Raw genomic sequence first — 26004 nt, 5'->3', positions numbered from 1 at the left:
CTGAGCACCAAAGACCTGAAGCTTTTGAACTGTGTGTTGGAGAAGACTCTTGAGAGTCCCTTGGACTGCAAGGAGATCAAACCAATCCATCCTAAAGGAAATCAGTCCTGAATATTCATTGGAAGAACTGATGCTGAAATTCCAATACTTTGGCCACCTGATGTGAAGAGGTGACTCATTTGAAAAGACCCTGATGCTGGCAAAGATTGAAGGCAAGAGGAGAAGGGGACAACAGAGGATGAGATGGTTGGATGGCATCACTGACTCAATGGACATGAGTTTGAGCAATCTCTGGGAGTTGGTGATAGACAGAGAAGCCTGGCCAGGTGCAGTCCATGGGGTCGTAAAGAGTCGGACACAACTGAGTGACTGAACTGAACTGAACTACTTCTTTCGAATTACCGAGAAGAGTACCCATGCAGACAATTATCTGTGCCGGCATACTTTATGTGTTGTTACTGCTTTTAGTCCTCAAATGCACCTACAAAGGCTTCCCTAACTATACTCTCCTCCTAGCACAACTCGTTCAAACTTGTCTTGACACTCACACAACTTATTATAAATGAAATGTATGTGAGTGATTGGTTGATTTACTTATCCTTCCTCTAATTGGATGCTTCAGCTATTCTGGAGGAAAGATGTCAGTGCTCTCAAAAAGGTTGCCCTCACATGAGTTCCTTCTTCACCAAATTCACAGCTACCCAACAGAAAGACAGGTGTGGTATGCAATTAAAAGGAAAGGAGTTCAATGTGGACACAGGGTGGGTAAGAGGAGGGAGGGATGAAATCGGAGAGTAGCACTGGTGTATATCCACTACCACGTTTGAAACAGGTAGCTAGTGGGAAGCTGCTATATAGCACAGGGGGTTCAACTTGGTGCTCTGTGATGACCTAGAGGGGTGGGATGGGGGCGTGGTGGGAGGAGATATAGTATACATATAGCTGATTCACTTTGTTAACACAACACTATAAAGCAATTATAATCCAATAAAAAGAAAATTTTTTTAAAAGGGGGTCAGACAATGGCAGGAAGAAACCATCCATGCTTAACAATTACTGTTAAAACATGCCAACCAATGGGGAGAGTGGCCACTGAACTGGTTGACTTCCTTAACTATACGTGGCATTGACTAGCCTGGACAGTGCATGCTTCCAGGCTGTGCTTTCTGTGTGGATAAGTGGCCTTGCCTGCCTGACTCAGGTGGACATGTGCTCACCGGGGCCTGAGGGCATCCCTGACCATCCCGATTCATCCCCTTCCTGGGTGCCTCGACAGCCAGGCCGCTGACTGATCTCAAGACCCTGATGGGTTAGAGTGATCCGGATCACAGATGGCATGGAGTATAGCAAACAGAGGCTACCCTTGGGGATCCTGGGGTTGCCTGAGATGTCAGAGTTAAATTGTCCAAGACTGATTCCCCGCAAAGCTCCATGGGAAGCAGCTACAGCTGAGAGCTTACTCCCTCACTTGTGCCATGTCAGCTCACCACAACCTCAAATCGTGGACCTGGGGCCTCTGGTCACAGCAAGAGAAGGGCTGGCGCTCACCCAGCCATGAATGCTGAGCTGGCAAAATAAAGCTAGAGCCAAGGTCCTGCCGTGTCATGCTGCATTGTACCCTAGCCCCAGGTGACACCAAGGAGTGGGTGAGTACTTCCTAAATCAAGGAGGCTGCAAAGTGCCACGGTGCGGGCTCTGGGGGCCTCCCTGAAGCCTGACGCTGGGTGTTCCCTGGGTGTTTACACTGCCCTTGGGTGCAGCACGCATACATGCCACCAACCCCGACTCCAGCACTTTCCCCAATTGGCGCTAATCCAGGAGTGTTGTTTGTTTTTAAAAAGAACTACTTCTAAGTAAGTGGATCTGCCTGCTTTGAGATCTGAGCAGATCCTGGGCTGCTCTGAGGAATACTGATGCACTGTCAGTCATCCTGTTTCCTGGAACCCATATGCAGAAAGGGCCATCTTATCCATCAGGCACAATAGCCATGGTACCTGGGAACCACAACTCTCCTGGGGCCAATGAAAATGTTTTAGTTTCTTTTAAAGTCAAAAGAGAATAAACAAATACATTTTTCAGTCAAAGAAAACATTCTCAGATATAATATTAATATAGTCACCTTTTACCCAGCATGGTCTTAAAATTTAACTTTGCTTATGGGGAAAGGGCTTCCCAGGTGGCTCAGGGGTAAACAATCTGCCTGCCAATGCAGGAGACGCAAGAGACTTGGGTTTGATCCCTGGGTCGGGAAGATCTCTTCAAAAAAGAAATGGCAATCTACTCCAGTATTCTTGCCTGGGAAATCCCAGGAACAGAGGAGACTGGCAGGCTACAGTCCACGGGATTGCAAAGCATCAGACATGACTGGACACGCACACACATAGTATGGAGGAAGGAGTCAAGAAGGCCAAAGTGCCTAGGGCCCCCAAAAGTCATACTGTGGGCCTGCCTTTGGAGAGGGCTGTCTGGCTGAGATGGAAAGCTCCTGGGTAGAATCACCCCCGGTGAGGAGGTGCAGTGTCTCTCTCTGTTCATCTGAGCATGGCCGGGAAGTCGCTCTGACCCCCCCACCTGGTGACCGTTCTCTTGAAGTGACTGTGAGGTGCTGCAGTCCTTGGCACCCAGGATAAGGACCCCATCTGCAACTGCATCTCTTGAGCCTGTCAGGACCGGAGAAGGGGTGGCGAGACAATCCCTCTGGCGGGCTCACTGACAGTGTGGGGCTCCTGGGTCAGGTGTCCAGAGCATTCCTGCCCAGAAAGCAAGGCTCTAGCCAGAGAAACAGCACCATCTCACCCTCTGGAAATAAGAGGAGCCCCTCTGAGCAGAAGCTCTGCCCCTGCTGGACGGGCAGGGTGCCCTGGTCAGCCAGGCCCGCCCAGTGCAGGAGAGGCCCCTGGACTCTCAGTACACCAGCGTAGACACAACACCCCACACTGGGCCCCGGGGGCAAGGCCCTGCTCTGCTGACAGCATACAGGCTATACTTTCTAAGAGGAAGAACACTCAGCTTTAGAGGTGGTATATTCCTCATCTAAAAAGGAAGTCCAGGTCCTCTCAGCTACATCAACAACCTTAAACTTTACAGTCAAGCTGGTGAACTCAGTCATCCTGGAATTCATGCCAAAGGTAGAAATAATAATTTTGTTCTAAAATAAGTAATGGAGGGTTTTCCCTGGTGGTCCAGTGATGAAGACTGTGCTTCCAATTCGGGCGGGGTGGGTGGAGGTGGGCGGTGTTCTGATCCTGGTCAGGGAACTAAAATCCCACATGCTATATAGCAGCATGCCTAAAATAAATCAAATAAAATTCTCAAGTACTGCCTTCATTAAGAAGAAGAAGAAATGAAGAGATGCGGAACAGCTTAATCCCATGAGGTATGCTGCTGCGTGTGTGCTCAGTCATGTCCGACTCTTTGCGACCCCATGGACTGTAGCCCACCAGGCTCCCCTGTCCATGGAATTCTCCAGGCCAGAATACTGGAGTGGGGTGCCATTTCCTTCTCTGGGGAATCTTCCCGACCCAAGGAGCAAACCCACATCTCTTGCGTCTCCTGCACTGGCAGGCAGATTCTTTACCGCTAGCACCACCTGGGAAGCCCCAATCACATAAGGCACCTTCAGCTCAATTACTGAATCCCCGAGGTCCCCACCAGCAGTGCTGGGACCCGTGCATAAAGGTATGGTGAGGATCTTGGAGACAACTGCGGAGCAAATAAGGCACTCCAGCAGCAAGCAGACCCCACACCTTGTCAACATGAGGCACTGCCGACGCCTCCGCGACCATCCCTCTCAGAGGATCCTGTCTGCTCAGACGCTGGTGCCAAACAGCCTCTGCAGAAAGGCCCCTTTCCACCATAGCGCTGTCCGAGCCACACAGGCAGCCCGACCCGGCCACCGACACAGGACACCAGCACTTGCGGTGTCCCCCACCCAGGTCCTGCCTCTCATGGGCGTGTTCTGCCCTCCTGGCACCAGGAACACCAACCCAGCTGTGCCTGTCCCCCCAACAGCAAGAGCTTGCGCTTCCAAGAGCTCTCCATTTCTGCACTGATTCACTTCCAGAAAATGCGGCTGCGGCTGGCCCCCTCCTCATCTCCTGGAAAAGCCTGTCTGTTCAGGATGGCCCCAGCCACCTCCAGCTAGACCTGAGATAAAGAAGACCTTCTGGGGGCTGCTGTGCCTGTCTGTCCCACTCTTCCATCAGCTTTCATCAGGCTGCTCTTTGGAACGAGTGATGTCTCTGGGCTCAGGGGGGTGGAGGAGGGGCTCCTGCGTCTAATGAGGCCCTGGGCCTATGTGGCATAGCCACGTTAGCTCAGCACGGCTCTCCAGGGTGATCTGACAAGCGTAACCTTTAGAAGCATCTGCAGCAAGCCATCTGGCGTTGATTTTTCAGCTATACCCTCTGAGGATTCACCAGTGCTGCCAAGTCAAAGTAATTCTTTTCTGGACACAGCAGCTGCTAAAGTGGGTCACCTTGCATTTCAATTGCATTTCTGCTGCCAGAGAACAGCCTGGTGAGAGGAAACCTACTTTAAGGTTAGTGGCTGGGGTTGTCGTGAGCTGCTGATGCAATGTGGGGAAGAGGAAGTGTCCCAAGGTACATTTACATCATCTGGTCTGCTTTGCAGATTCTTGCTGTTATTGTTCAGTCGCTCAGTCATGTCTGACTCTGTGACCCCGTGGACTGCAGCACTCCAGGCCTCCTTGTCCTTCACCGTCTCCCGGAGCTTGCTCAAACTTATGTTCATTGAGTCAGTGATGCCATCCAACCGTCTCATCCTCGGTTGCCCCCTTCTCCTCCTGCCTTCAATCTTTCCCAGCATCAGGGTCTTTTCTAATGAATCTGCTCTTTGCATCAGGCGGCCAAATTATTGGAGCTTTAGCTTCAGCATCAGTCCTTCCAATGAATATTCAGGTTTGATTTCCTTTAGGATCGACTGGTTTGATCTCCTTGCAGTCTAAGGAACTCTCAAGAATCTTGCCTGTTTTGCAGCTACCCAACTCAACCTCAGTACCTAAAGAAAGTGGAACAGGAGGGTTCCATGGAAGTCTAAGGCTCTGGGCCACGTATACATGCAGAGAAGAACAGTCAGGATGCTTCAAAGGAGGCACTCCCATTCCTAACTAGTGTCCTCCAGCCAGAAGGAAACAAGACACAAAATGCAGAGATAACAGGGGAGCTGGTGGGGTACCTCTCACCAGGATGTAGAGTCTCCTGAGCCCCTCTCCTAGAGTCACAGTGACAATGAACCCAGAGGCGAGTGGCAGCCCTCCGCTTTTGCTGAAGTGATCTCAAAGGTGCCAGGAAGGTCCTCAGCCTTTAATAAGCCAGCTCAGCATCCCTGTCAAAGAGCAAGGAGTCCAGTTCCGCTGAGAATCCTCTTTCCCTCTAGTACCCACTGCGCCCAAGAAGCCATAGGCCTGGTCAGCCACAGATGGTCCCGCTGGGGCCTGGGGCAGTTGGACCTGGGCTGGCAGCCTCACTGCAGGTCAGGTGCACCCGCCAACTCCACCTGTAAGTGATTCCTTGGGGCACATCATACATGGAACAAGCACAGAGATGGGGATGGGATGTCACGCAAGGGGTAGCTACCCGTGTGGAGTGCTGAACATCCTTCCACTTGTTCTTTTCTCATCTCTTCATCCCTGACGAGCTCACCCGCCCTCATGGCCCCAGCACTGTGAGATCGGGATGATGCCTACACATCTACAGTCTGACCTCTGTCCTCCTCCTCAGCTCCTGTATCCAACTGCCTGATAAGCATCTCCAGTGGGTGTTCTGAGGGCACCCCTCCCAAGCCTAATCCTGCACTGAGGGTTCCTGAACCTCCAGATACCAAGTCAGAACCCTGGGCTCCATCCTGGATGCACCCCCTTCTCATGCTCCCCTCATCCAGGTGATTGCATGATTCAGTCAGAGGTAACACTTGTAGGGTACTCACTACATGCCTGGGGCTGTTCTAAACACTTTATATGAACTCACAGAACCCTCACAATAACCCTGAAAGACAGGCTCTGGTATAATTCCCATTGTGCAGAGAGGCAAACCGAGGCACAGGGGCTTTCGCAAGAGCACACAGCTAGGAAGTGGCAGAGCCAGAACACAGCAGTCTGTTTCCAGAGTCTTAACCACTTCTCTGCTGCCTCATTAAGCCTGTTGCTCTGGCTCTGGGCAACCTTACATCTCCATTCTCTCCCTCCACCACTGCACACTGTCCCCCTAGTTCCCCAGATCCAACCATCCCTGCAGCCAGAGCAGCTTTACTGGAATACAAAGGTGATGGTGCTACCCAGCTGCTTGAAATCCTTTGGTGGCTCCTAGCTATTACATGAGGCTTCCAAACTGTCCATCAGTCCTAGAGGCCTCCGTGACTGGCCTCCACTGGGCCTTCTGGCCCAACGCCTGAGAATACTGCTTCTGCTCAGTTTCTACCTGGGGATGCTCACCCCTGCCTCCCTCATCTGTACAGTAAACATCTATGTTTCCTTTAAGCTCCAACTTAGAATCCACCTCCTCCAAGCTTCCCCTTCCTTTCCAGGTGGAGTTACAGTAGACTTCCAGCCCTACACACACGTCTTTCCTCTCCTACACCACAGTCCACAGAACTGTACTGACCCATCTGCTGGTCCTTCTCCCTGGAGACTGTGACACCTCCGTTGCCCCAGGGAGGCTCGGGTTATGTTTCCTAACATGCCATCCGTAGGCTCTCAGTGAAGACGTGCTAACTGACTAAAAGAATGAAAGTGACGCCTGACATGGGAAGAGCTCCCACACAGACCACGGGGGAGGAGTGAGCGGCGGCATTTTGGCTGGATCCCATCTCTTCTCCTGCCGTAGCCCATACCGGCCGGCCTGGCCGGGCCCCACTCACCGGCTGCACAGGGCAAGGGTGGGCACGATGTCATGGCTGGCACGGACGGGCCGGGTCCTGGCCTTCATGCGGGCTCTCTGCAGCAGATGCTTGGCTTCTTCATGCCTGGGGCTCAGCACGGGCTCCGGCTTGGGACCGAAGGTCCTGCAGCGTGGCACGCGGGCCAGAGCGGGGTCGGGGGGAGGGATTAGAAGAAAATAACAGGGATTAGGAGGGCTTTAACAGTGTCGAGCGGGCCTGTGCCAGAAACAGCCCCGCATGGAAGCCTTCCTTGGCCAACTCCCACACAGAGGGCACCAGCCTGGGGCCTGGCGACTCTGGAAGGAACTGGCCCACCCTGGACTGCTGCTCAGAGACCGGAGGCAGAGACCCCAGGAGGATCTAGAAAAGGGTAGGGGAGAATCCATATTACTCCATTGTTCCTTCCCTGGGCAGACAGCAGGAGTTATCTGGGAGGAGGGGAAGGAAAGGGCCCAGGGCTGCTGGGCTGGGCCTGTGCCCAGCCAGATGGTCTCCACACGCGTCACCTCCCTCTCTCCTTCTGTCTCTCGGCACCCACACACACACCCACTCAAGCTCACAGTGCACTGTCCTGAGCGCTCGCCGCAGACACAAGGCGTCAGGACCCTGCCCATCACCACTCTGCTCCTCTGAGAGAATGACATTTTTATAAGTCCCGGTGATTTCCTGCCTCAGTTCCAATCCTAACCCAACAGACATCAGGTCAGGTCCGAGAGGAACTAAGCTGGACCCACACCACGTCAGCAAACGGCTCCCTCCTCATCATAACGAGGGTCTTCTTCCAGCAGCCCTCACCACCTCCCAGCTGCGCTGCCTCCCCGGCCAGTCCAGAGCTGCCGAAAATGACAGCAGCCTTTTTTCAAAGCGATCTCCCGGTGACAGAGTGGCAGGTCGCAGGGATAATAGCCACCCCACAGCCTCCCGCTGACCGGACGGCCCTCTCCGCAGGCAGGCTGACCCGGGGGCAGGTGCGCTCTCTGCCTGACAGATGAGGGTGTTCCTGAGCAGAGAGGAACATGTGGTGTGTCGCTCAAGGTTGAATATCAAGTGAAGCGGAGCAGATGACAGCCAGCCCCACTGCCTCCAGCATCCTTGCTGCACCCTTCAGCTCCTCCCCGCCCCGGGTCCCAGAGCCGGCCGAACCTGCTGCGGCTGAAGCCAGACACACTCTCTGATGCGATGTCTGCACCCCCCGCGGCTGCCCTTGCCCTTCCTCGCTGTCACATACGCTGGGCTGTCCTCACCAGGGAGGGTCCGCAGAAGGAGGACTTGGGCGGCTAGAGGCTCAGGCCAGCCTGCATCTCAGTCTGCAGCCCGCCAAATCCCGTGCCTTCCCCAGCCCATATGTCACCTGGAAAAAGGGGACTCGTCTTGACAGGGGGGATGGTACCAAGTCGTCTCCTAGGTGACAGATGATAGAGATGTGAGTGGAAAATGGCCCAACCCTGAGGCCTACTTGGGACAACCTTGGACGAGCACTGGGCAGTCTATGATTTCTTTCTTTCTTTCTTTTTATTTTCCCATTATTTGCACCTAATCCTGCTTTGGGGCCAAGATAAAAACTAAGAACTGCCAGAATAAAGGCACCATCTGTGCCTATGGACCCTGGCAGGGCCCAGGCGTGGTTCTGGAACCAGGAGGGCTTCCAGGAGAGAAGGAGGAGTGAGCTCCCAAGGCCCGCTGCCCTGGGAGGCGAGGAGCCCTCTGTGCAGCTTCCCGAGCAGGCAGGGCCTCCAACGCACCGCTGACAGCAGCTGTGCTCCCCGGGGCTCCGGCTCCGCCAACAGAGATAATGAGGTTACCAGCCCGGAGAGACGCCTCTGCAGCCACGGGCCTCTGGCTGCCAGCCCGCACGCTCAGAGCCTTCCGGTGACAGCTGTGGCTGCCCGGCTGTCGGAGGGCATTTGTCACAAGACCTGGTGGGCAGGCAGGGGGGCTCCAGGCAGCTGGCCAGATGCTGTCAGGAACGGCCTCGCCCCAGGTTTTGAAGCCATTTTCCAGCTTTGCTGTTTTTTCTTTCTGCTCTCTCTACTTGGCGCTGTTTTTTTTTTTTTTTTTTTTCCTTTTCATCAGCTGCCCTGCTTTGGTTTCTGGCAGACAAAGCCGGTTTCTCCACTGATTAGAAAAGCAGGGTTTTTTGGAGGCGCCTGGAGGCATCCACGCAGGAACAAACTGAGCAGGGAGGAGAGAGGCAGCCACCTTCCCAGACAGCGGCCAAGGTCAGGAGGGCAGCTGGCTCTCGGTCATGGTGTGCTCTGGAATAGGTGGGCCCTGACAACCCTGTGGCTGGAAAGTGGTCTTTCTCCCCAGTGGCAGGGGGCAAGCAGGTGCAGCTCCAGGAACTGCCCTAGTCTCCCCCCACCCCCACTTCGCTGCATTGTCCTGGTCCACCCAAGGGCCGCCGACCCCGCCAGGCAGACAGGTTCACACTCTGCTGTCTGAGGGAGACCCTCCACTCGCACGTGCCCACAGCCCTGGAGCCAACCCCTCCCCATCATGACTACAGCCCAAGGTCCCCGCTCCCACGGTCCCTCTGCAGATTGCCTGGCAGGGCTGGGGCGGTCCCTGCGTGGCTCAGCAAAGACTTTCCACCTGAGCAGAGAGAGCTGATATCACTGCAGTGAGAGCTCGCATACCTAGGGCTCGTGAGCTCAGTGGGTGGGGCACAGGGTTAAAGAGGCTGAATGCTTCCCCTGGGCCTCAGTTTCCCTGTCTGTAAACAGTTGGATTTGTACAGAGAGAGAATCCACGTTGCTACCCCATGAACCTACGTCTTTGGCCAGGTAGTCTGCAGTACCACAAGGCCCGGTGGGGAATCTTGAGGTCCTTTCCTAGGGGGCTCACCCCGCAGATGCTTGGCCCACAAGAAGCAGCAATGCCTCAAACAGCTAATTGTGGGGGACAACGGGAGAGCCACGTGAGTCTCCTGGCCCTTCCAGCCGCCCTTCCAACCACAGCGTCCTAAGCTGCCCCCAGGACAAAGAGCAGCAGGAAAGCCCCGCCCACTCTGATCTCTCCATCTAAGCCCCGCGTCCTGGTAGAGAGACCAGCTGAGCCCCGCCTGCAGCTCCCCTCCCAGCCAGGCACAGCCAGATCAAGATCTCCAGTCAGGACCACCACCGTTTCCTCCCAGTCAGGGAGGTCAGGGAGACACAGCAGCCTCCTTCTGCAGCCACCGTAATCCTGGATTAAAATAATAAGCTCCAGCCAGTCTGGCTTTAACCCTTTCATCCCAGGAGCATGAATTAGGGAAACAATTTGGGATGGAAAGGGATCTGACATTTCCCAGAGTCCAGGATGCAGCAAGAAGGAACATCTATAGTGACCAAACACACATTCACCTTTCTGCCCGGCCACTGTGCCATTTTTGTACATTAGAGAGCTTTCATATGACCAAGACTAGAGTGTTCCTCTGTCACACTGTGTGCAGCTCCCCAGGTGAGGGAACAGTGGGCTCGTAACCTATTTTGGACCACGTAATCCATGTGGGCAGGGGCCTGTGAGCTCACTGTTATAGACACCTTCCTCCCAGGGCTGCAGGACATGCACAGAATAGATCTTAGAGCGAAGGTCAGAAGTGTGTTTCCGGGACAGCCTGTTGTTGTTCAGTCACCAAGTCCTGTCTAACTCTTTGCGACCCCATAGACTGCAACACGCCAGGCTTCCCTGTCCCGCACTGTCTCCCAGAGGCTGCCCAAGTTCATGTCCACTGGGACAGCCTGCCCGGCTTCTCATCCTAGGCTGCCACTTAGCTGTGTCACCCTGGCAGGTGACTTGGACGTTAAGGTTTGGCTTCCTCCTCTCCTAAAAAAAGAGCTCAGTTGTTAAGTGAAACCGACCCCCTCAGAAGAACTGAGCACAGAGCCGGGCACTTGATGAGATACAATCAATGTCAGCATTTATTATCATCACTGCTTTTATTATTTGCACCATTATTTTGTTAAGTTCCTCTCACCCCCTTGCTGAGCGAAAGATGGAATCCCTGAACGGGAACCAAAATCACCTGCCAAAGAGATCCCCTGTCATCTTGGGGATGTCACACAAAGGCATGTTCAGAAGTGACAGACTATCTTGAAGCTGGAGAGGGCTTGGTGGGTTTTGTTCTGGACCTTTGGAGCCCCGCACAGGGCTCAACAGAAAAGGCAATTTCCATTGAACAGGGAGCTGGAGGAGGCTATTTGGTAGCAGAGGGAAGCTGCTACCCGGAAAATAAATGGGCACTTCTCTCAAAATAGAAGGAGGAGTGGCATCCTTAAGAATGGCACATATCCAGAGAAAAATATAATCTGAAAAGATATGTGCACCCCTATGTTCATTGCAACACTATTTACAATAGCCAAGACATGGAAGCAACCTAAACATCCATCGACAGAGGAATAGAAAAAGAAGATGGAGTACATATATACAATGGAATAAAAAAAGAATCAAATCATGCCATTTGCAGCAACATGGATGGACCTAAAGATTATCATACTAAGTGAGGTAAGTCAGAAAGAAAAAAACAAATACCGTATGATATAATTTACATGTGAAGTCTAAAATACAAATGAACCTATCTACAAAACAGAAACAGAGTTACAGACACACAGAACAGACATGTGGTCGTAAAAGAGGAGGTGGGGTGGGGGAGGGAAGGATTGGGAGTTTGGGATTAGCAGATGCAAACAATTGTATACAGAAAGGATAAACAACAAGGTCCTACTGTATAGCAAAGGGAACTACATTCAATGTCCTATGATAAACTATAATGAAAGAAAAAATGAAAAAGAATATATGTATAACAATCACTCTGCTCTACACAAGAAACCAACACAACACCGTAAATCAACTATACTTCAATAAAATAAAACAAATAAATAAAAAAGGATGGCTGCTGTGGGATACACCTTATTGAACACCTTTGAAAAGACGTGTGCGGAGGTGTGCAGAGCTTCCCTAGGTTGTCGACTGCTTACTGGGAGAGCAAAGTGGTTCTGTCCTGGCCTTCTTGAAGAAGGAAAAGGAGAACAAATCCCTGTGGGTCTCCCCCTTGGTCAGCACTGCATGTGTGGAGGCAGGTGACCACGACACCCCCAGGTAGGGTGACAGTGGCCTATTCCATTCTGAAGGCCAGGGAGGAAGGCTTCCTCTTGAATTTCAGCCCAGCTCCTCACAGATGAATGATCTGAGCAAATTAACTTTCCTGAGCCCCTCTATTCATAAAGATTGGGACCCCTATGAGATTTTCAAGTGTGGGGTGTATGATTGTAACAGTGATATGGAGGAAAGTTGCAGGCGACACTCGCTGTGAGGGAGGGCTTGAAGGGATAGCATCCTTCCTTCTCCATGGGGACTCAGAACCCTAGATGCCTCAGGGGTGTGTTTGTAGTTGAAAACACTGGTGAGTGGCTAAATGTAATTTTCTTCTTTTTAGTTTTAGTCTTTGCAGGTTTGAGAGTGGCAAGGGGTTTCCTCTAGTTCTCCTTCGTGTCTGTATATCTGAGTTGGGGGAAGGATAGAGAAGGGTGGGGGGCGGTATGCAGGACGGGCAGGGGCTCAGCTGGTCTTCGTTACGCCTTGAACCAGGGGGTGCCCTCAGGTACACCTGCAGCCCTGAGATTCCTGGGACGAGGAGAGCTGCTTCTCTCATGCTCACGCCCAGGACTCCCTCCTGCCACACCACACCCTCCCTGGTAGGAGGACCCCGTTTCCTGGCAGTGCTGGGACACTGCCGTGCACTGTGGCCTGGTACCCAGGTAGCCTGGTAAGGGGGTTTGCAGGTCATTCTGGCTCCCCAGCCAGGTTCTGGACTTTCTGGTTCCCTAGACTCAGGGGGTCATGAGGAGTCCTGGAGGTGAGCATGAGACCCCCTCCAAGAGTCACAGGGCTGCAGGGATACCTGAGGACAAACCTAGGAAAGGGTGTAATGAAGACTATCTGAGCCCCTGCCCATCCTGCATATACCTGGCCATTCCCTATCCTGCCCACCGACTCAGGTGTGTGTGTGTGTGTGTGTGTGTGTGTGTTAGTCAGTCGGTCATGTCTGACTTCTTGTGACCCATGGACTCCTCTGTCCATGGGATTCTCCAGGCAAGAATGCTGGAGTGGGTAGCCATTCCCTTCTCCAGGGAAACTTCCTGCTCCAGGAGTTGAGCCCGGGTCTCCTGCATTGCAGGCAGATTCTTTACCATCTGAGCCACCAGGGAAGCCCGTCGGTTCTGATACACAGACACAAGGGAAAACTGAGGAAACCCCTTGCCACTCCCAACCTTGTCAAGAGGAGAGAGACAGGCGACACTCCATTTCCTCCTACCTTACTTAAAATCTAAATTCCCAGGCTCTCCAAAAATGGTCTCAGCCCACACTCCCACCCTGTGTCCTGATAGTATCTTCCATCCAATCCACCATGTACCTCTCCACGTCTGCAGGTCTTACCCATCTGGAATGTCCTCTCCTGGCTCCAATCAGATCTGATCAAGCCCACAAGGGCGTCCACCCCGGGGTGAGCCCTCAGTTACACTCATACACACGTGCTTCTGGCAAACATATTCTGCATGCTCGTACCGTTGACGCTTGGCAGGTCCCGGGTCCCAGAGAGAATAGAATGGTCCTTGCCCCACAAGGAGCTCCAGGGGAAGATCCACCAGCAACGGCCAAAGTTGGTGGAGGCAGAGTGGGCAATGAGGGCAAAGTGGGAATTCCTTCTGAAATTACACACGGTGTAATGCTAGGTAATAAATTAAGTTTTAAAAGCCCAGGGTTTTCTCACAGTTGTGGGCCTGACCGCTTGAGCCACAGCCCAGGCCTCTGAAATTCTTGAGGGTTCCCTGTCTGCCCCTCCTGTAAACTGGAGCCTGCAGACAGCTTCGGGGCAGGGAGTTTTGACTGCTAGCCGTCTCCATGGAGGCCTGAAAATCGGAACCCAATGTCTGTTCCTTCTTTTCTCGTGATGAGGTATACACACTGAGACGGGGCTCCCTCCTCTGAGCCTCCGTTTCTGTATCTAGAAATGGGCACAACTCCGCCACAGGGATGGGGGCAATCAACAACCCAGGAAGTCCTCTGTGCTTCCTTCATCATCACAGCACAAATGAAACAACCCCAGAGACCCTGTCCCCTCCACTGACCCCACAGCTGAGCAGGGGTTAAAGCCCCTGCAGACACACTTCAGGGTCTGCCCCTCCACCCCCCAAAGACGACAGACAGGGAAGGCCCTGATTTGAAGCGGAGCAAGCCTGGGTCCCACAGCACTGCCTCCCCAACCAGCTTGCCCAGGCAGGCCCCGGGCCTCAGGGGGCCTCCCTGGGGCCTGCAGCAGCCCAGGGCTGAGTGCTTTTTTGTAAAGAGTCGACTCCCTTCCCATGCAGGGCCTGGGGTGAGGATGGCGCTGATGGCAGCTGCTCCTTTGGTTTCATGTACTTTTCGCACACGCAGGGCTCATCTGGGGTCCTAAGGCAATGTATAATCCTGCTCTGCCCTCCCAGAGCCTCAAGACAGTGGACAGACCGAGCGGGTCCTGGCCCTTTGACAAACAGCAGGGACAGGACACCACAGGCTTTTAAGAATGGATGAGGGCAGAGCCCCCGAGCAGAGTGCCCTCCCCCTCCCATCTCTGATGAGTCCAGTGCTCACACATGGCTGTGAGCGAGGTCATCGCTGACAGTACTGACCCCCACTGGGCCTCCTTGAAGTGCTTTTGTTGTGTTGTTCAGTTACTCAGTCATGTCCGACTCTTTGCGACCCCATGGGCTGAAGCATGCCAGACGTCTCTGTCTTGCATCAACTCCCGGAATTAGATCCAATTCATGTCCATTGAGTCAGTGATGCCATCCAACCATCTCGTCCTCTGTCATCCTGAAGTGCTTACCCCTCACCTTGTCTTCTCCCCACAAATCAAAGCCCCATTTCCAAAATCATGTCAACGGCGACTTAGGAGAGAAACAAGCTTGGTCTATACTTGAGAATACCAGGCTGGGGGAGGGGGCCAAGGACCCCCAGACCCCTAACCCAAGGCATGACCTGTGGGGACAGCTTGTAGCAGTGCAGCCTAATGGTTAGAGAACAGCCCTTGGTGCCAAGCAGTTTTGACTGTGAACCCTGACTCCAACGCTTAATAGCTTTATCACCAGGCAAGTCGCTTAGCCTCTGCCCAGAGGGGTCTCTGTCAGTGAAATGGGAACAGTTAACACGTGGTTATTAGGATAACGTCAGGATATGGTACAACACAAGGGCTGGAACTAAGCGTCAGCATGGTCTTCTGGAAGGAAGGACCACAAGGTGGCCTGTCCTCTGGGATGGAGTCTCCTTTCCTCCCTCAGTAGAAGGGACAACCATTTGGTCCTGGGACATTTCTGGTGTTCCCTCGGCATCTCGGGGGTCTCGCCTCCACAGCTGACTCTCCTTGTGACCACCTGCAATGAGTTGGGCTAACCCCGCCAGTAAGACAAGGTCTGGTGTCTTGGGCTCTGCTGTTTCACCATCATTTTGGGTTTCTTGTCTTACCATCATGCACAGCAGTAACAACTGAGGACATAAATACATGCTGGGTTAACCTGGTCGTTACTGACCAGATTAATGATCAATCGTCAACCTGGTGATTATTTGGTTGTAACACTGAACTGCACTGATGCTAAACTTGACTGAGTGTGAAACCAGACCTTTTATGCCTCAAACACTGAGAAGATGTAAGGGGCTCACTGCCAGAACACGTCCTGACTGATGTCGTGACTCTTTCGGGATGGCCATCATGACGGCCGCCATGGTCCCAGAGTCTACGCTGTCCAGGGTCCTCAGCCCCTCCGTGCAGACCATGTGGCCAGGGGTACAGGGCTGAGGGAAGTGTGCCTTATTTCAAAGGTCATTCAGGAAGCTCAGATATAGAGAAGGAGCAGCAATAAAACCATCCTGCTTAGGGGAGAAGATGGAACCTGCAAGGTCTCAGGGACTGCTTTAGTATCTGCCCGGAAGTCTCGGGAACAGAGCCAAATGAGGAACCCTGTCCCCAGGGGCCTCTGGACATGGCTGAACTCCCTCCCATCCATGCAGCAGGTGTGCTTTCTGGCTCTTCAGCCTGGGTGTCTACTCAGCAGGGTGCAGATCACCAATAAAGGTCCATGGGGCACTGTGAATGACCTTCTAAACAAGCCAAGGGGACAGCTTTCCCTTGAAAACTCAGAGACAGGCCAACTCTGTGCCTGGATATATGCTGTGCATCCACCTCATTCCACATATAAACACATATGAGATCATCATACAATATACATATGCACACCTCTACACAGTCTACACCTCTACACACATACATTGTGTGTGTGTTTAGTCGCTAAGTTGTGTCTGACACTTTGCTACCCCCTAGACTGTAGCTCACCAGGCTCCTCTGTCCATGGGATTCTCTAGGCAAGAATACAGGAATGGGTTGCCATTTCCTTCTCCTGGGGATCTTCCCAACCCAGGGGTCAAACCCACATCTTCTGCATTGCAGGCGGATTCTTTACCGCTGAGTCACTGTAAACGGCAGACCCTAACCCACTGCAAATGGTCTGGTGAAATAATAGTTTAGAAATTTCTACCCTGAGCATTCTACACAGATGCCATCTCCTTGCAGGACTAGGGGAAAGCCCCTCCTGACCCCCTATGGTTGAGGGTCTTGTCCTTTAAGACGGTGTTTTAATTACCTAGTATCCAACATGCAAGTCAGGAGCTTCAGCTTCTTTCAATAGTGATCTCTGGACAACCCCCGTGGACATCCTGCAGTTGAGCCTTCCTCCCACCCAGGGAAGACAGAGTCAGAGCGGGGGGACGTGCAGCTGCCGAAGAGGAGGCCCCAGCTCCTCTAGGCACAAGTTATGTTTGCCCAGGCAGGATGTCTCCTTTATGGCTCCCCAGGAAGGATGAAGGGACAGGGCAGGGGACAGGGTATCACCGAGGACCACGGCCACAAGCCTCTACACTGTGGCTGGGCTAGATGCCAATGTGAGGAGAGGCTGAACACAGTGGCCAGGGAGGCGGGAAGAGACCCCTGGAAGAAGGGGGGGCAGCTACGATTCCAAATCACAAATAATGAGAGAAGAAGGAGCCAGACAGCCCCCTCTCCACCAGGCTCTCAGCCAGAGCCAAAGTCAGTGAGAAGGCCAGTGGCCGAGCAGAGATGGAATCTCCTGAACCTGGGCAGCCCTCACTGTGTGGAAACAGAACTGGGGGTCCACATATTCTGGAGGGGGGGTCAAGCCAAGTGGAATTTAGTGGGCAGGGAATTTGCAGAAAAGACACTGCTGCCCTCTGAGCTTTGCAGAAACCACGAGACCCGCAGGAGGGTGACGTCACTGCACAGAAAGGGGAAATGCGGCTGCTCCCCCGTCCTGAGACCCCGCTCAGCTTCACGAGCCAGTTGTGCAGTGAAGACAGAGGATGAGGCTAAGCCCCGGGCAGCCACCGATGGAGCCACAGACAGCCCCCCTGCCCTCCTGGAAGATACTCCCCTCACCTGCCTGGTCATGACACAGCCCCATGGCCACTCACCCCCACCCCAGGTGCCCAGCTTTCCTCGGACATCAATGGAGGGGCTGGAGCAAAGTCGGGGAGGTTGGGGGAGATGAAGACCTTTACATCAGCCAGCACACCCCTTGAATGGGAAAGGAACTGTCAGAGTAAAAGCCTTGCATTCGCATGCTTTCCCCAAGGATTTTCACATCCATTGAGTAAACTCTGGGAGTTGGTGATGGACAGGGAGGCCTGGCGTGCTGCAGTCCATGGGGTTGCAAAGAGTCAGACACAACTGAGCGACTGAACTGAACTAATCTTGCGTTCAGTCCCACAACAGTCCGAAAAGTACATGAGACAAGTATTACTTGGCCCACTTGAAGAATAAAGCAAGAGACCGGGGCAGGGAAATGAGCCCCAAGTTGCAGAGCAGGTGGTTTGCAGTGCTCCAAGCATTGTGCTCTGCACCCCGCAGTTTTGCACAGACAGCAGGGCCACCACCTGGGCATCAGGGGGTGATGGGTGCCTCCGAGGAGGTCTCCGGGAGGAGCCACGGCTGCCTGCGGGGTGCAGCTGCTTCATCCCCTCCCCCTCTCCGGGTCTCCTACTCTCCTGCCTCGGAGCAAATGAAGGGACAGGGACAACGGCCAGGAGAGACGCAGAGAAGAAGTGCCCTGAGCGCTTACCTGCTCTGGTCCGAGTCCTGAAGGGAGATGCCGGAGTCCCAGTCCACGTCCCCGGCTAGTCGCTCTAGGACCCAGAGCAGAAGCAGAGATTAGGGCAGAGCCAGGAGCTGGGCTCTCAGCTGCCACTTAATGAGCACAAGCACAGAGGAGAAAGTTTTCTCCAGCAGCCATTTACTCCCCCGGATAATTCCGACCCCCCAGGTGGAGGCTCAGCCTGTCATAGTGACTGCTGGTGGGCACTGTCGTGAGCTGAGGGCCCACGGGGGTCTTCTCAAGCGTTGGGTGTGGGAGGAAGGAAGGGCAAGAGCTGTGGCTAAGGCCTGAACACTTGCAGCACCACGGCCGCCTGAACTCAGCCCTCCGGCCTGGAGGCTGGGTCTCTCTGTGGGGAAGAGCTCCTACCCAGGGACAATGAAGTCCACCGCGGGCTGAGGACCTGTCATCGTCAAAAAGCCACTGTCGAAAGAACCACAGGGAAGAAACTGTGGAGGCTTTCCCAGTGGTCTGGGACAGGGGGTCTCCAACCTCTGGGATCTAATGCCTGATGATCAGAGGTGGAGCTGATATGGTAATAATAGAAATAAAGTGCTCAATAAACATCATGCGCTTGAATCATCCTGAAACCATCCCTACCAGTCTATGGAAAAATTGTCTTCCATGCAACCAGTCCCTGGTGCCAAAAGTCAGGGACTGGTGGTCTGGGGGGTCTGGGGGCGGCCTTTAGCAGATGGGGCTGGCTGTGAGGTGATAAAGAATCTGTAGCAAAGCCCAGACTAAGAGGACAACCGAGGAATCTGGTGATAAACAGCTGTGCTCTCCCACTTTCCCACCCCTCCCCTCCGAGGTAACCCCCATCTCCCTTTCCTTCTCCTGGACTCCCCCCACTGCCCCCACCCCCCAGACCCAGAGAGTGGGCCTTACCTGGCACAGCTCTATCCCAGCATGAAGTCCAGCCTGGGACTCCCACCTTGGAGGGGCCCTGCCCCGCAACACTTAGCATCTCCTGCAGCAGAAGGCGGTTCCTCTCCACGCGGTCAGACAGGGACAAGGTGCTGCCACCGGTGCCCAGGACCCCCAGGTCCCCGGTTTTCCAGAGATCCCCCAGCAGGGCTGGTCTGGGGACAAAGTCCTCCTCGGAGGTCGGAGACAAGCTGTCCGGGTCTCCCGGGGCGACAAGGCCATCCTGCCGGGGGTGTGACCTTCCTTTCCGCAGGGTGAGCTCGTGGGTGGTTTTGTTACAAGGACCAGAGCCCCTCGGCTGGCCTGGAGTGACCCTGTGGATGGGGCCCTCTTGCAGAGAGCTGGGCCCGGGCGGCAGAGCTCTGTCGTGCTCAGGCCGTGTTTGAACACCCTCTGGAGGCCACGGGCTCCTTCTGTTCCAGCACTCGAGTCCGGGGGCAGGAGACCTAGGCGGCCCCGCGTCCCCGTTCTTGGCGGGCTCCTCCTCAGTGACGCTGCGGTCCAGCCGCCTGTAGTTCGGGTTCTGCGTGTGATGGACCACCACAGCCTCGGGTGGGGAAGGCCCCTCTGATGGAGGCTTGGTCCCACCCACCTTGACTCGTCTGCTCTTGGGTTTCTTGAGGGCCAGCTGCTTGTGAGAAGGGAGGCCGGGGCCTACCCCCTGTTTGCCTGCTGTCATCTTCTCCTTCAAGGCCCTCACCTTGGACTCCAGCACGGAGGGGCCCTGGAGCTGTATCCCCCGTGCCCCGGGAGGCCAGGGGGCCATTGGGCTGGGTGTTCCATCTTCTCCAGGGCAGGGCCAGGGTCTTGGGAGGTGTCCATTCTCCGGCTGTGGCTCAGGGCCGCTTCTCTCCACAGCTGAGGTCACCTGCATGGAGCTGGCCATTCTGCTCCCTCTTTGGGGTTCTCTGGGGGAGAAAACAGACAGAGCGCCTTAGACCCACTACCTGACCAGCTCCCACGACCTCCTGGGTCTCCATAGTGCCTTGGTATAGAGCCCTGTCTGGAGGAAGACAACTTGGGGTCAGATCAGGGGTACCCCTGGACAATGTGAAAGCACCTTGGGGAGCACGAGTCTTTGGATGGTACAAATAAGTCATTACTGAGTTTTTTCTTCCAAGTCGGAGTAGTATTCTTATTTTTCTATCCCCATTTTACAGGTGGGGACAGTGAAGGGTCAAGCAACAGTTAATCTTCTGCCCAGTCTGGACCAGAGGGAAAATGGGGGCTGGATTTCCAGTCTCTGGCTTCGTGTTTTGCTGACAGGTGTCAGGCTTCAGGGGAAGATGGCAATTTCTACTCATGCCCACAATCCCTTTCCAAATGGAACCAATGCAGAGGATGGACTTCAGGATCTGACCTGCTGGTGGAAGATGTCCCCCTTCCCTGTCCTCAAACCTCAGGCGTGAGCAGAGCTGTGCCCACAGGGCGGCTAGGATCAGGCACCAAGGCCTTTCAGCATCTGCTCAGTGCTGGGTAGGCCTAAAGGTACTTTCAAACACTCTCTCTCAAATTCTTACGCCATTCTGCCGGAACAGGGTTATGACCCTCATTTTTACAGAGAGACGGAGGTCCAGAGCCATTAGGAGACACCAAAGCTGAGGGAGGCCTGGCTAGGATCGCAAAGCTTCTCCTCCCAAGGTCAGGGCCCTTCCAAAGCACCCAGTGACCAGGACTGGGTCCTGGTCCCAACTCCCCTTAGTCCTATAGGAATATTGGTCTAGACAGGTAAACTGCCCAGAAGACCGCTCCTTGGTGGCACGCTTGATGTGTCAACGTCTTCACAGGGAATACAAGTGAGCACGAGATTTTACTCGCCAAGCAGTTCTGTGCACACATACCAGCCACAATGTCTTAATATTTATCCTGCCCTCCGAGACCATGCCCCTTCTACACCATACATCTAGATATGTCCCACTGCATGCATAAAAATCCACATTTACATAAATTACAAACTAGGGGTTAATTATTCACCTAATACTGGCTAAAGATTCACTACAGAATTCTCTTAAATGCCAAGCCCCTCTACAGTCATTTATTGCAACTCAGTTTTTAATACATTTCATGAATGCACATATTCCATAAAGCAAAACACACACACGCCAGTATGTTATGTCCGTTTTAAGCCTGTGACGTTTAAGGCCTGTCTTCGAAAGGACGAGATCATTGTCTCTACCAGTTCATCTAGAATTGATCAACTTTGTCCTCACAGCCCAGCCACTGAGTCCTCTCTTCTAAGGTTCAATCCAGGAAGCAGGGGATTTGAAGGGTATGGGAATAATTTCCGTCACATTACGAGAGCTTTCAGGTAAAGTCTGTAACAGCATTGCAGAGATCACCCTTCTCTAGAGACCTGGTAGGATGGATGAGACTTTCCTCGGGGGAACAGTGGGTACAGACTTGTGCGTCTCGGAGCCGCTGAAGTCTTGGGCCGAGCGCTGTGCTCGTCTAACCCCAACCCCGAGACGCTGAAATGAAGATGGTCGTGACGGGCAGGCCTCCCCCCGCGACCCTTCCTTCTCGCTCCCCCGGTCCCGCCATCCCCGGCCCGCCCGGGGCCTCGCCTCCTCCGTACTCACTGAAGGCTGCCGCCGGCAGGTCTGGGCGCCGCCTCCATCCCCTCCATCCCCGGGGAGACCAGGCCCTCCTCTCGCCCCCTCTCCCTCCCGGGTCCGCGGCGGGGAGCAGGGCGCGCGGGCTCCGGCCCGGGGCTCGGGGAGTGCGGCCCGCAGGCCTCGGCTCTCGGGGCGCGCCCGGCTCGGCTCCGGGCTCCGCGGGCCGCCCCGGGGTGCGGGTGGGGTCGGAACCGGGCAGCCGCCCCGCGGGCCGCGGCCTCCCTCCAGGTCCGGGGAGGGGACGCGGGGTCGGACGGGGAGGGCGCGGGAGGGCAGGAAGCGGCATGGGCGGCTAGCTCATGGCTCGGCCACGGAGGGGGCGAGAGGCCAAGCCCGGCGCCTCCCCCGGCCGGGACGGGAAGAGGGAGCGGGAGAGCAGAAAGGAGGCGCGGCGGAAGGGGCTGGAGGAGCGGCCCTCGCTCGCACCCCGCCCCGCCGCCCCGCGCGCTCCCCGGGGCCCCGGGCCCCGGACCCAGCGGCTGCGGGGCCGCCCCTCCCGGGGCCGCCCAGACGTCTAAGCCGCCGGCCCGGCAGCGAGATCGGAGCCTCGGACGGGGCGGGGGCTGCCTTCCGGGCCGCCGGACCTCACCCCTCCCGGCCCGGGTCGCCCCGTCCGGCGGGAGGGCGCTCGCAGCCCAGGCTTCGGGGAGAGCGCGGCGGTGAGACGCGGCTCCACGTGAGCCGAAGCTGCGGAAACACCGCGCTCTCCCCAGAGCTTCGCGGCGAGGCGCGTAACCCTACACCCGGGGCGCGGTGGGGGGAGGCTCGGCCCGCGGCTGGCGGCTGTCGGGGTGGAAGCCGGGGAATGCCCTTTGTCTGGACAACTTTTCCGGAGGAGGCGCCCTCTCCGAGGGGCTGTCTCCTTGGAGGTCAAGGTCATTTGTTTCCGCTTTCTAGCAGCGCGAGGGACACACGTGGTGGACGCGAGTCTCCTCTTCTTGTCCAGATAAGGGGAGAGCCAGGTGCTTGCATGGCCAGACGCCTTGGATAGGGACCGGTTCGAGGGGGACTCTGGGTGAAGAAGGAATTCATAGGGCCTGGACTCCATCTCAGGCCTGTCCGTGCTGGCCGTGCTCGACTGCCTCTCCAGCGGACTCTGAACTCTCTGCTTAGTGCCTGTGGGGACGACAATGGAAGGATAAGACCCCCTCCAGACAGGGGAATCTTGAAGATCACATCCAGGCTACTCATTGCCTAAGAGAAAGCATACCGTAATCACCCCTGTCTCCGGACAGGTCATAAACTTTCTTCGTATCTATCAGGATGTAATCACAGGCTTAGCGATTATTAACTGGTTGGAATGTAACTGCGGGCTTATTGACTATTGACTGTTTAGACACGTACACATGGGGTAGGTGGTGGGTTTAGACACGTACACATGGGGTAGGTGGTGGATTTAGACACGTACACATGGGGTATAAAAGATTTTCACAAATGCTAGACGGGGTCCTTGGCTAAGAGGAGACTCTGCCTTGGGCCCGCCGGCGTAATAAACTGCACTCCACTATCTGCATTGTCCTTCTGAGTGAGTCTGTTTCCCGGAAAGCGTGGCTATAACATGGGGACTCCGGAAGGCCCCTTGTCACTTTTCCCAGACCTGGCAGGAAAGTATTAATATAGCAGCGGTGGCCCCAACCAAGGGAGCACACTTTCTCTTTCCACCCAGGGAGAGGGAACGGAGCCCCAGCTATTTCCAAGCCTGTTTTTCCACAACAAACTGTAAGAGAATTAGGACCCAGGAGATTCCGGAAATCTCTACAAAGGGAAAGAGCTGATCATCTTTCCTTCTGCCAACAAGCTTCACTCTCCAGCGCCATTGCTCTCTGGTTGCCCTAAGGCAGTAGAATCACCATCTAGATGACAGACCTAGCTGCCTACGGTATGGACCGAAGCCTGCGGACTGCTGCGCAGAGGGGATGGGGTGTCAGGGAAGGATGGGAAGGAGGCCTACCCTTGAGTGAGTAAGAGTTACTCTGCACAAAGTGGGGAAGAGGGCATCTGGGCAGGACAAGGCATCCAGGCCTGAGAGCGGCTGTTTGGGGAGCTGTCTGTGGGTGGACTAACCTTTGCTAATTTAGGCACCTGGTAGATTATCTAGGACACACCCTCAGTGTTACAGAACAGGCCCAAGGTCACACAGGTGGTCTCCAGGGTCGTGGGCAATGCTCTTGCACCCCACCCTCCACCCCCATATTCCCACAGCAAGCAGATCCTCCAACGGTGACCTACCATTCTGTGCTGGTTAGTACTGATCACTTCATAATACAGTAACTGGTACCATTTATGGAGGGCGTCCTGTCACCTGGCATTGCTGCAGTCTTAAGAGATGGGTACTGTTTCCTGTCTTCTTTGTACAGATGAGGAAACTGTAGTTAGATGATCTGTCCAAGGTCGCAGAGCTGACAAGTCCATTAACCACCCAGAACAATGCTGTTGCCAGCATTCCGCATATTCAACATGGAAAGATTTTGTTTAAAAACATCAAAAAAAAAAAAAAATTGTGAAGTACTGTGATAGTCAGATTATGTTGCTGCTATGGTCTGGCCCTTCCTTTCTGGATCCTCTCTGCCTTCTTCTTCCGCCAGCCCACATAAAATCCTGTAAACCTCGGAAGACTCCTTCCTCTCCTCCGTGCGCAATGTCAACCCTACCAACAACAGTATTACTATTATTGAGGACCTGTTATGAGGCAACGCACTCTATGTTGGATGTTTTAGATCATTAGAACAACTCTGCAAAGTAGGTACAGTGTATCCCCACTTTAGGAATACAGAAACTGGGGTAGACAGAGGTGATGGGGCTTGTCCAAGGCTACACAGCTAGTATAGCCAGAGTCTGAACCCGGTTCTGTCCAGGTCCAACACTCTCTGCCTTGTTTCTTCCTTTCAGAGTCACTGCTTTGGAGCTCAGACTCTTAATTAGAGATTTCAGCTCCAGGACTTCTGCTCCCTGCCTCCCCCAAAAGTTAATGATCTGTAAGGTAAGTTTCTGAAAGTTCTAGCAAAGGCCTAGTATTTAAAGGAAACCTGCCCTCGGCCTTTTTAACATGCAAATATTCACCTTCAGTATACTTATTAAATTTGTTACTTTGCACTTAACAGGGGGATGAAGTGTCACAGCTATACAGAGGCTTTAACAGGCACCTGTAGGAGACGTAAGAGACACAAGTTTGATCCCTGGGTCGGGAAGATCCCCTGGAGGAGGAAATGACCCCCTACTCCAGTATTCTTGCTGGGAGAATCCCATGGGCAGAGGAGCCTGATGGGCTACAGTACATAGGTAGCAAAGAGGTTGACATGACTGAGTGTCTGAGCACCCAGCACACAGGGTCCTAAAAACACCATAAGCCAATCCTTAGAATGCTCTTAAATGATTGTGGCATTTACATGCCTCAAGGCACATCCCATTCATCTGGATTCTGTTTGGTTCAGCAAATATCTCTTGAGCTCCTACCGTGTACCAGGCACTGGGGAGACAAAATGTAGTACCACAAATCCTGCCCTTGAGGAATTTCTGGTCAACTCAGAGTAGGGAAGGGGCAGTGCCTAAACTCTGTATAAGTGGTCCCATCAAGGTGAGCGAAGGGTGGAGGTGTGGGTCGTTCACAGGAATAGCTAGACTGAGATGCCTGCTGGGTGGTCGGGAGGAATCTAGGTGAGCTGGGTCTTGCAGAATGAGCAGGAATTAGCCAGACAGAGGGGGAGGGGTGGGATAGGCAAGTCAGAGAGGGAGGGATTAGCATAAACACAGGCATTGAGGTGTGAAACTGCCTGGTTAAGTGTTAAATATAAAGGTTAATCTGGGAAAGTCTGAGGGTAGGGGTGAGGCTGCAGAACTAGGGTGGTGGGGCCTGGTTGAGGGCTCTAGGTCCCCAGTGAGGTGCTTGGACCCTGTCCTTTGAAGTGAAAGTCCCTGGAAGGTGGTCTAATCTGGGCCTTAGCCTTGAGCACCTTTCTGGGCTGGGCAACTGCCTTACCTCCTTGAGTATCAGACTGTTTCATTACCATCCTTTGGAGAGGAATCTAGGAGGAACCCAAATGTAGAGTAAATAGCAGACACAGAGCCCCCCTCCTCCTTTTGGATCACCTAGGGAAGTCTCCCTCCCCTTAGCCTGGATGAAAACACAAGCTTCACTCCTCCTCTCCACCCTCCCACAATGGGCTCTGAACACTCAGTTTGAATAAGGAGCCTTGTGGGTTGTGGAAGTAGGGATTTCCCTTAGGATGGAGGGAAAGGGTGAGCTGGTCCTTCAAGGTCCCTCCCTTAGAGCAGGTGGAGTAGAGGGGGAAAGGGTGGGAGGGACACCTCTGTCATCCTTCCCCTTACTGCCTGCAGGAGCGTGTCCAGCTGGAGATCTGCATTTCCTGTCCTCATCAGGGGGCACATGG

At 54.2% G+C, this 26004-nt stretch overlaps 1 protein-coding gene across 1 annotated transcript in view; it reads right to left on the bottom strand.

Annotated features, from left to right (window-relative positions):
* Positions 1-21650, bottom strand: part of KIAA1614 (KIAA1614 ortholog) — a 42375-nt gene extending 20725 nt beyond the window's left edge. The window contains exons 1-4 of the mRNA XM_061160857.1: positions 21581-21650; positions 18963-19909; positions 18042-18105; positions 6877-7020 (exon numbers count right to left, since the gene is read on the bottom strand). Coding sequence (XP_061016840.1) covers positions 6877-7020; positions 18042-18105; positions 18963-19909; positions 21581-21627 — 1202 coding nt within the window. The 5' untranslated portion in view covers positions 21628-21650. The remainder of the gene's footprint in view (positions 1-6876; positions 7021-18041; positions 18106-18962; positions 19910-21580) is intronic.
* Between the last annotated feature and the right edge of the window lie 4354 nt (positions 21651-26004).

Source organism: Dama dama, chromosome 14 (genome assembly GCF_033118175.1).
Source record: "Dama dama isolate Ldn47 chromosome 14, ASM3311817v1, whole genome shotgun sequence".
Lineage (NCBI taxonomy): Eukaryota > Metazoa > Chordata > Mammalia > Artiodactyla > Cervidae > Dama > Dama dama.
The sequence above is the reverse complement of the archived record's forward strand: the minus strand, read 5'-3'. Positions and strand labels throughout refer to the sequence as shown.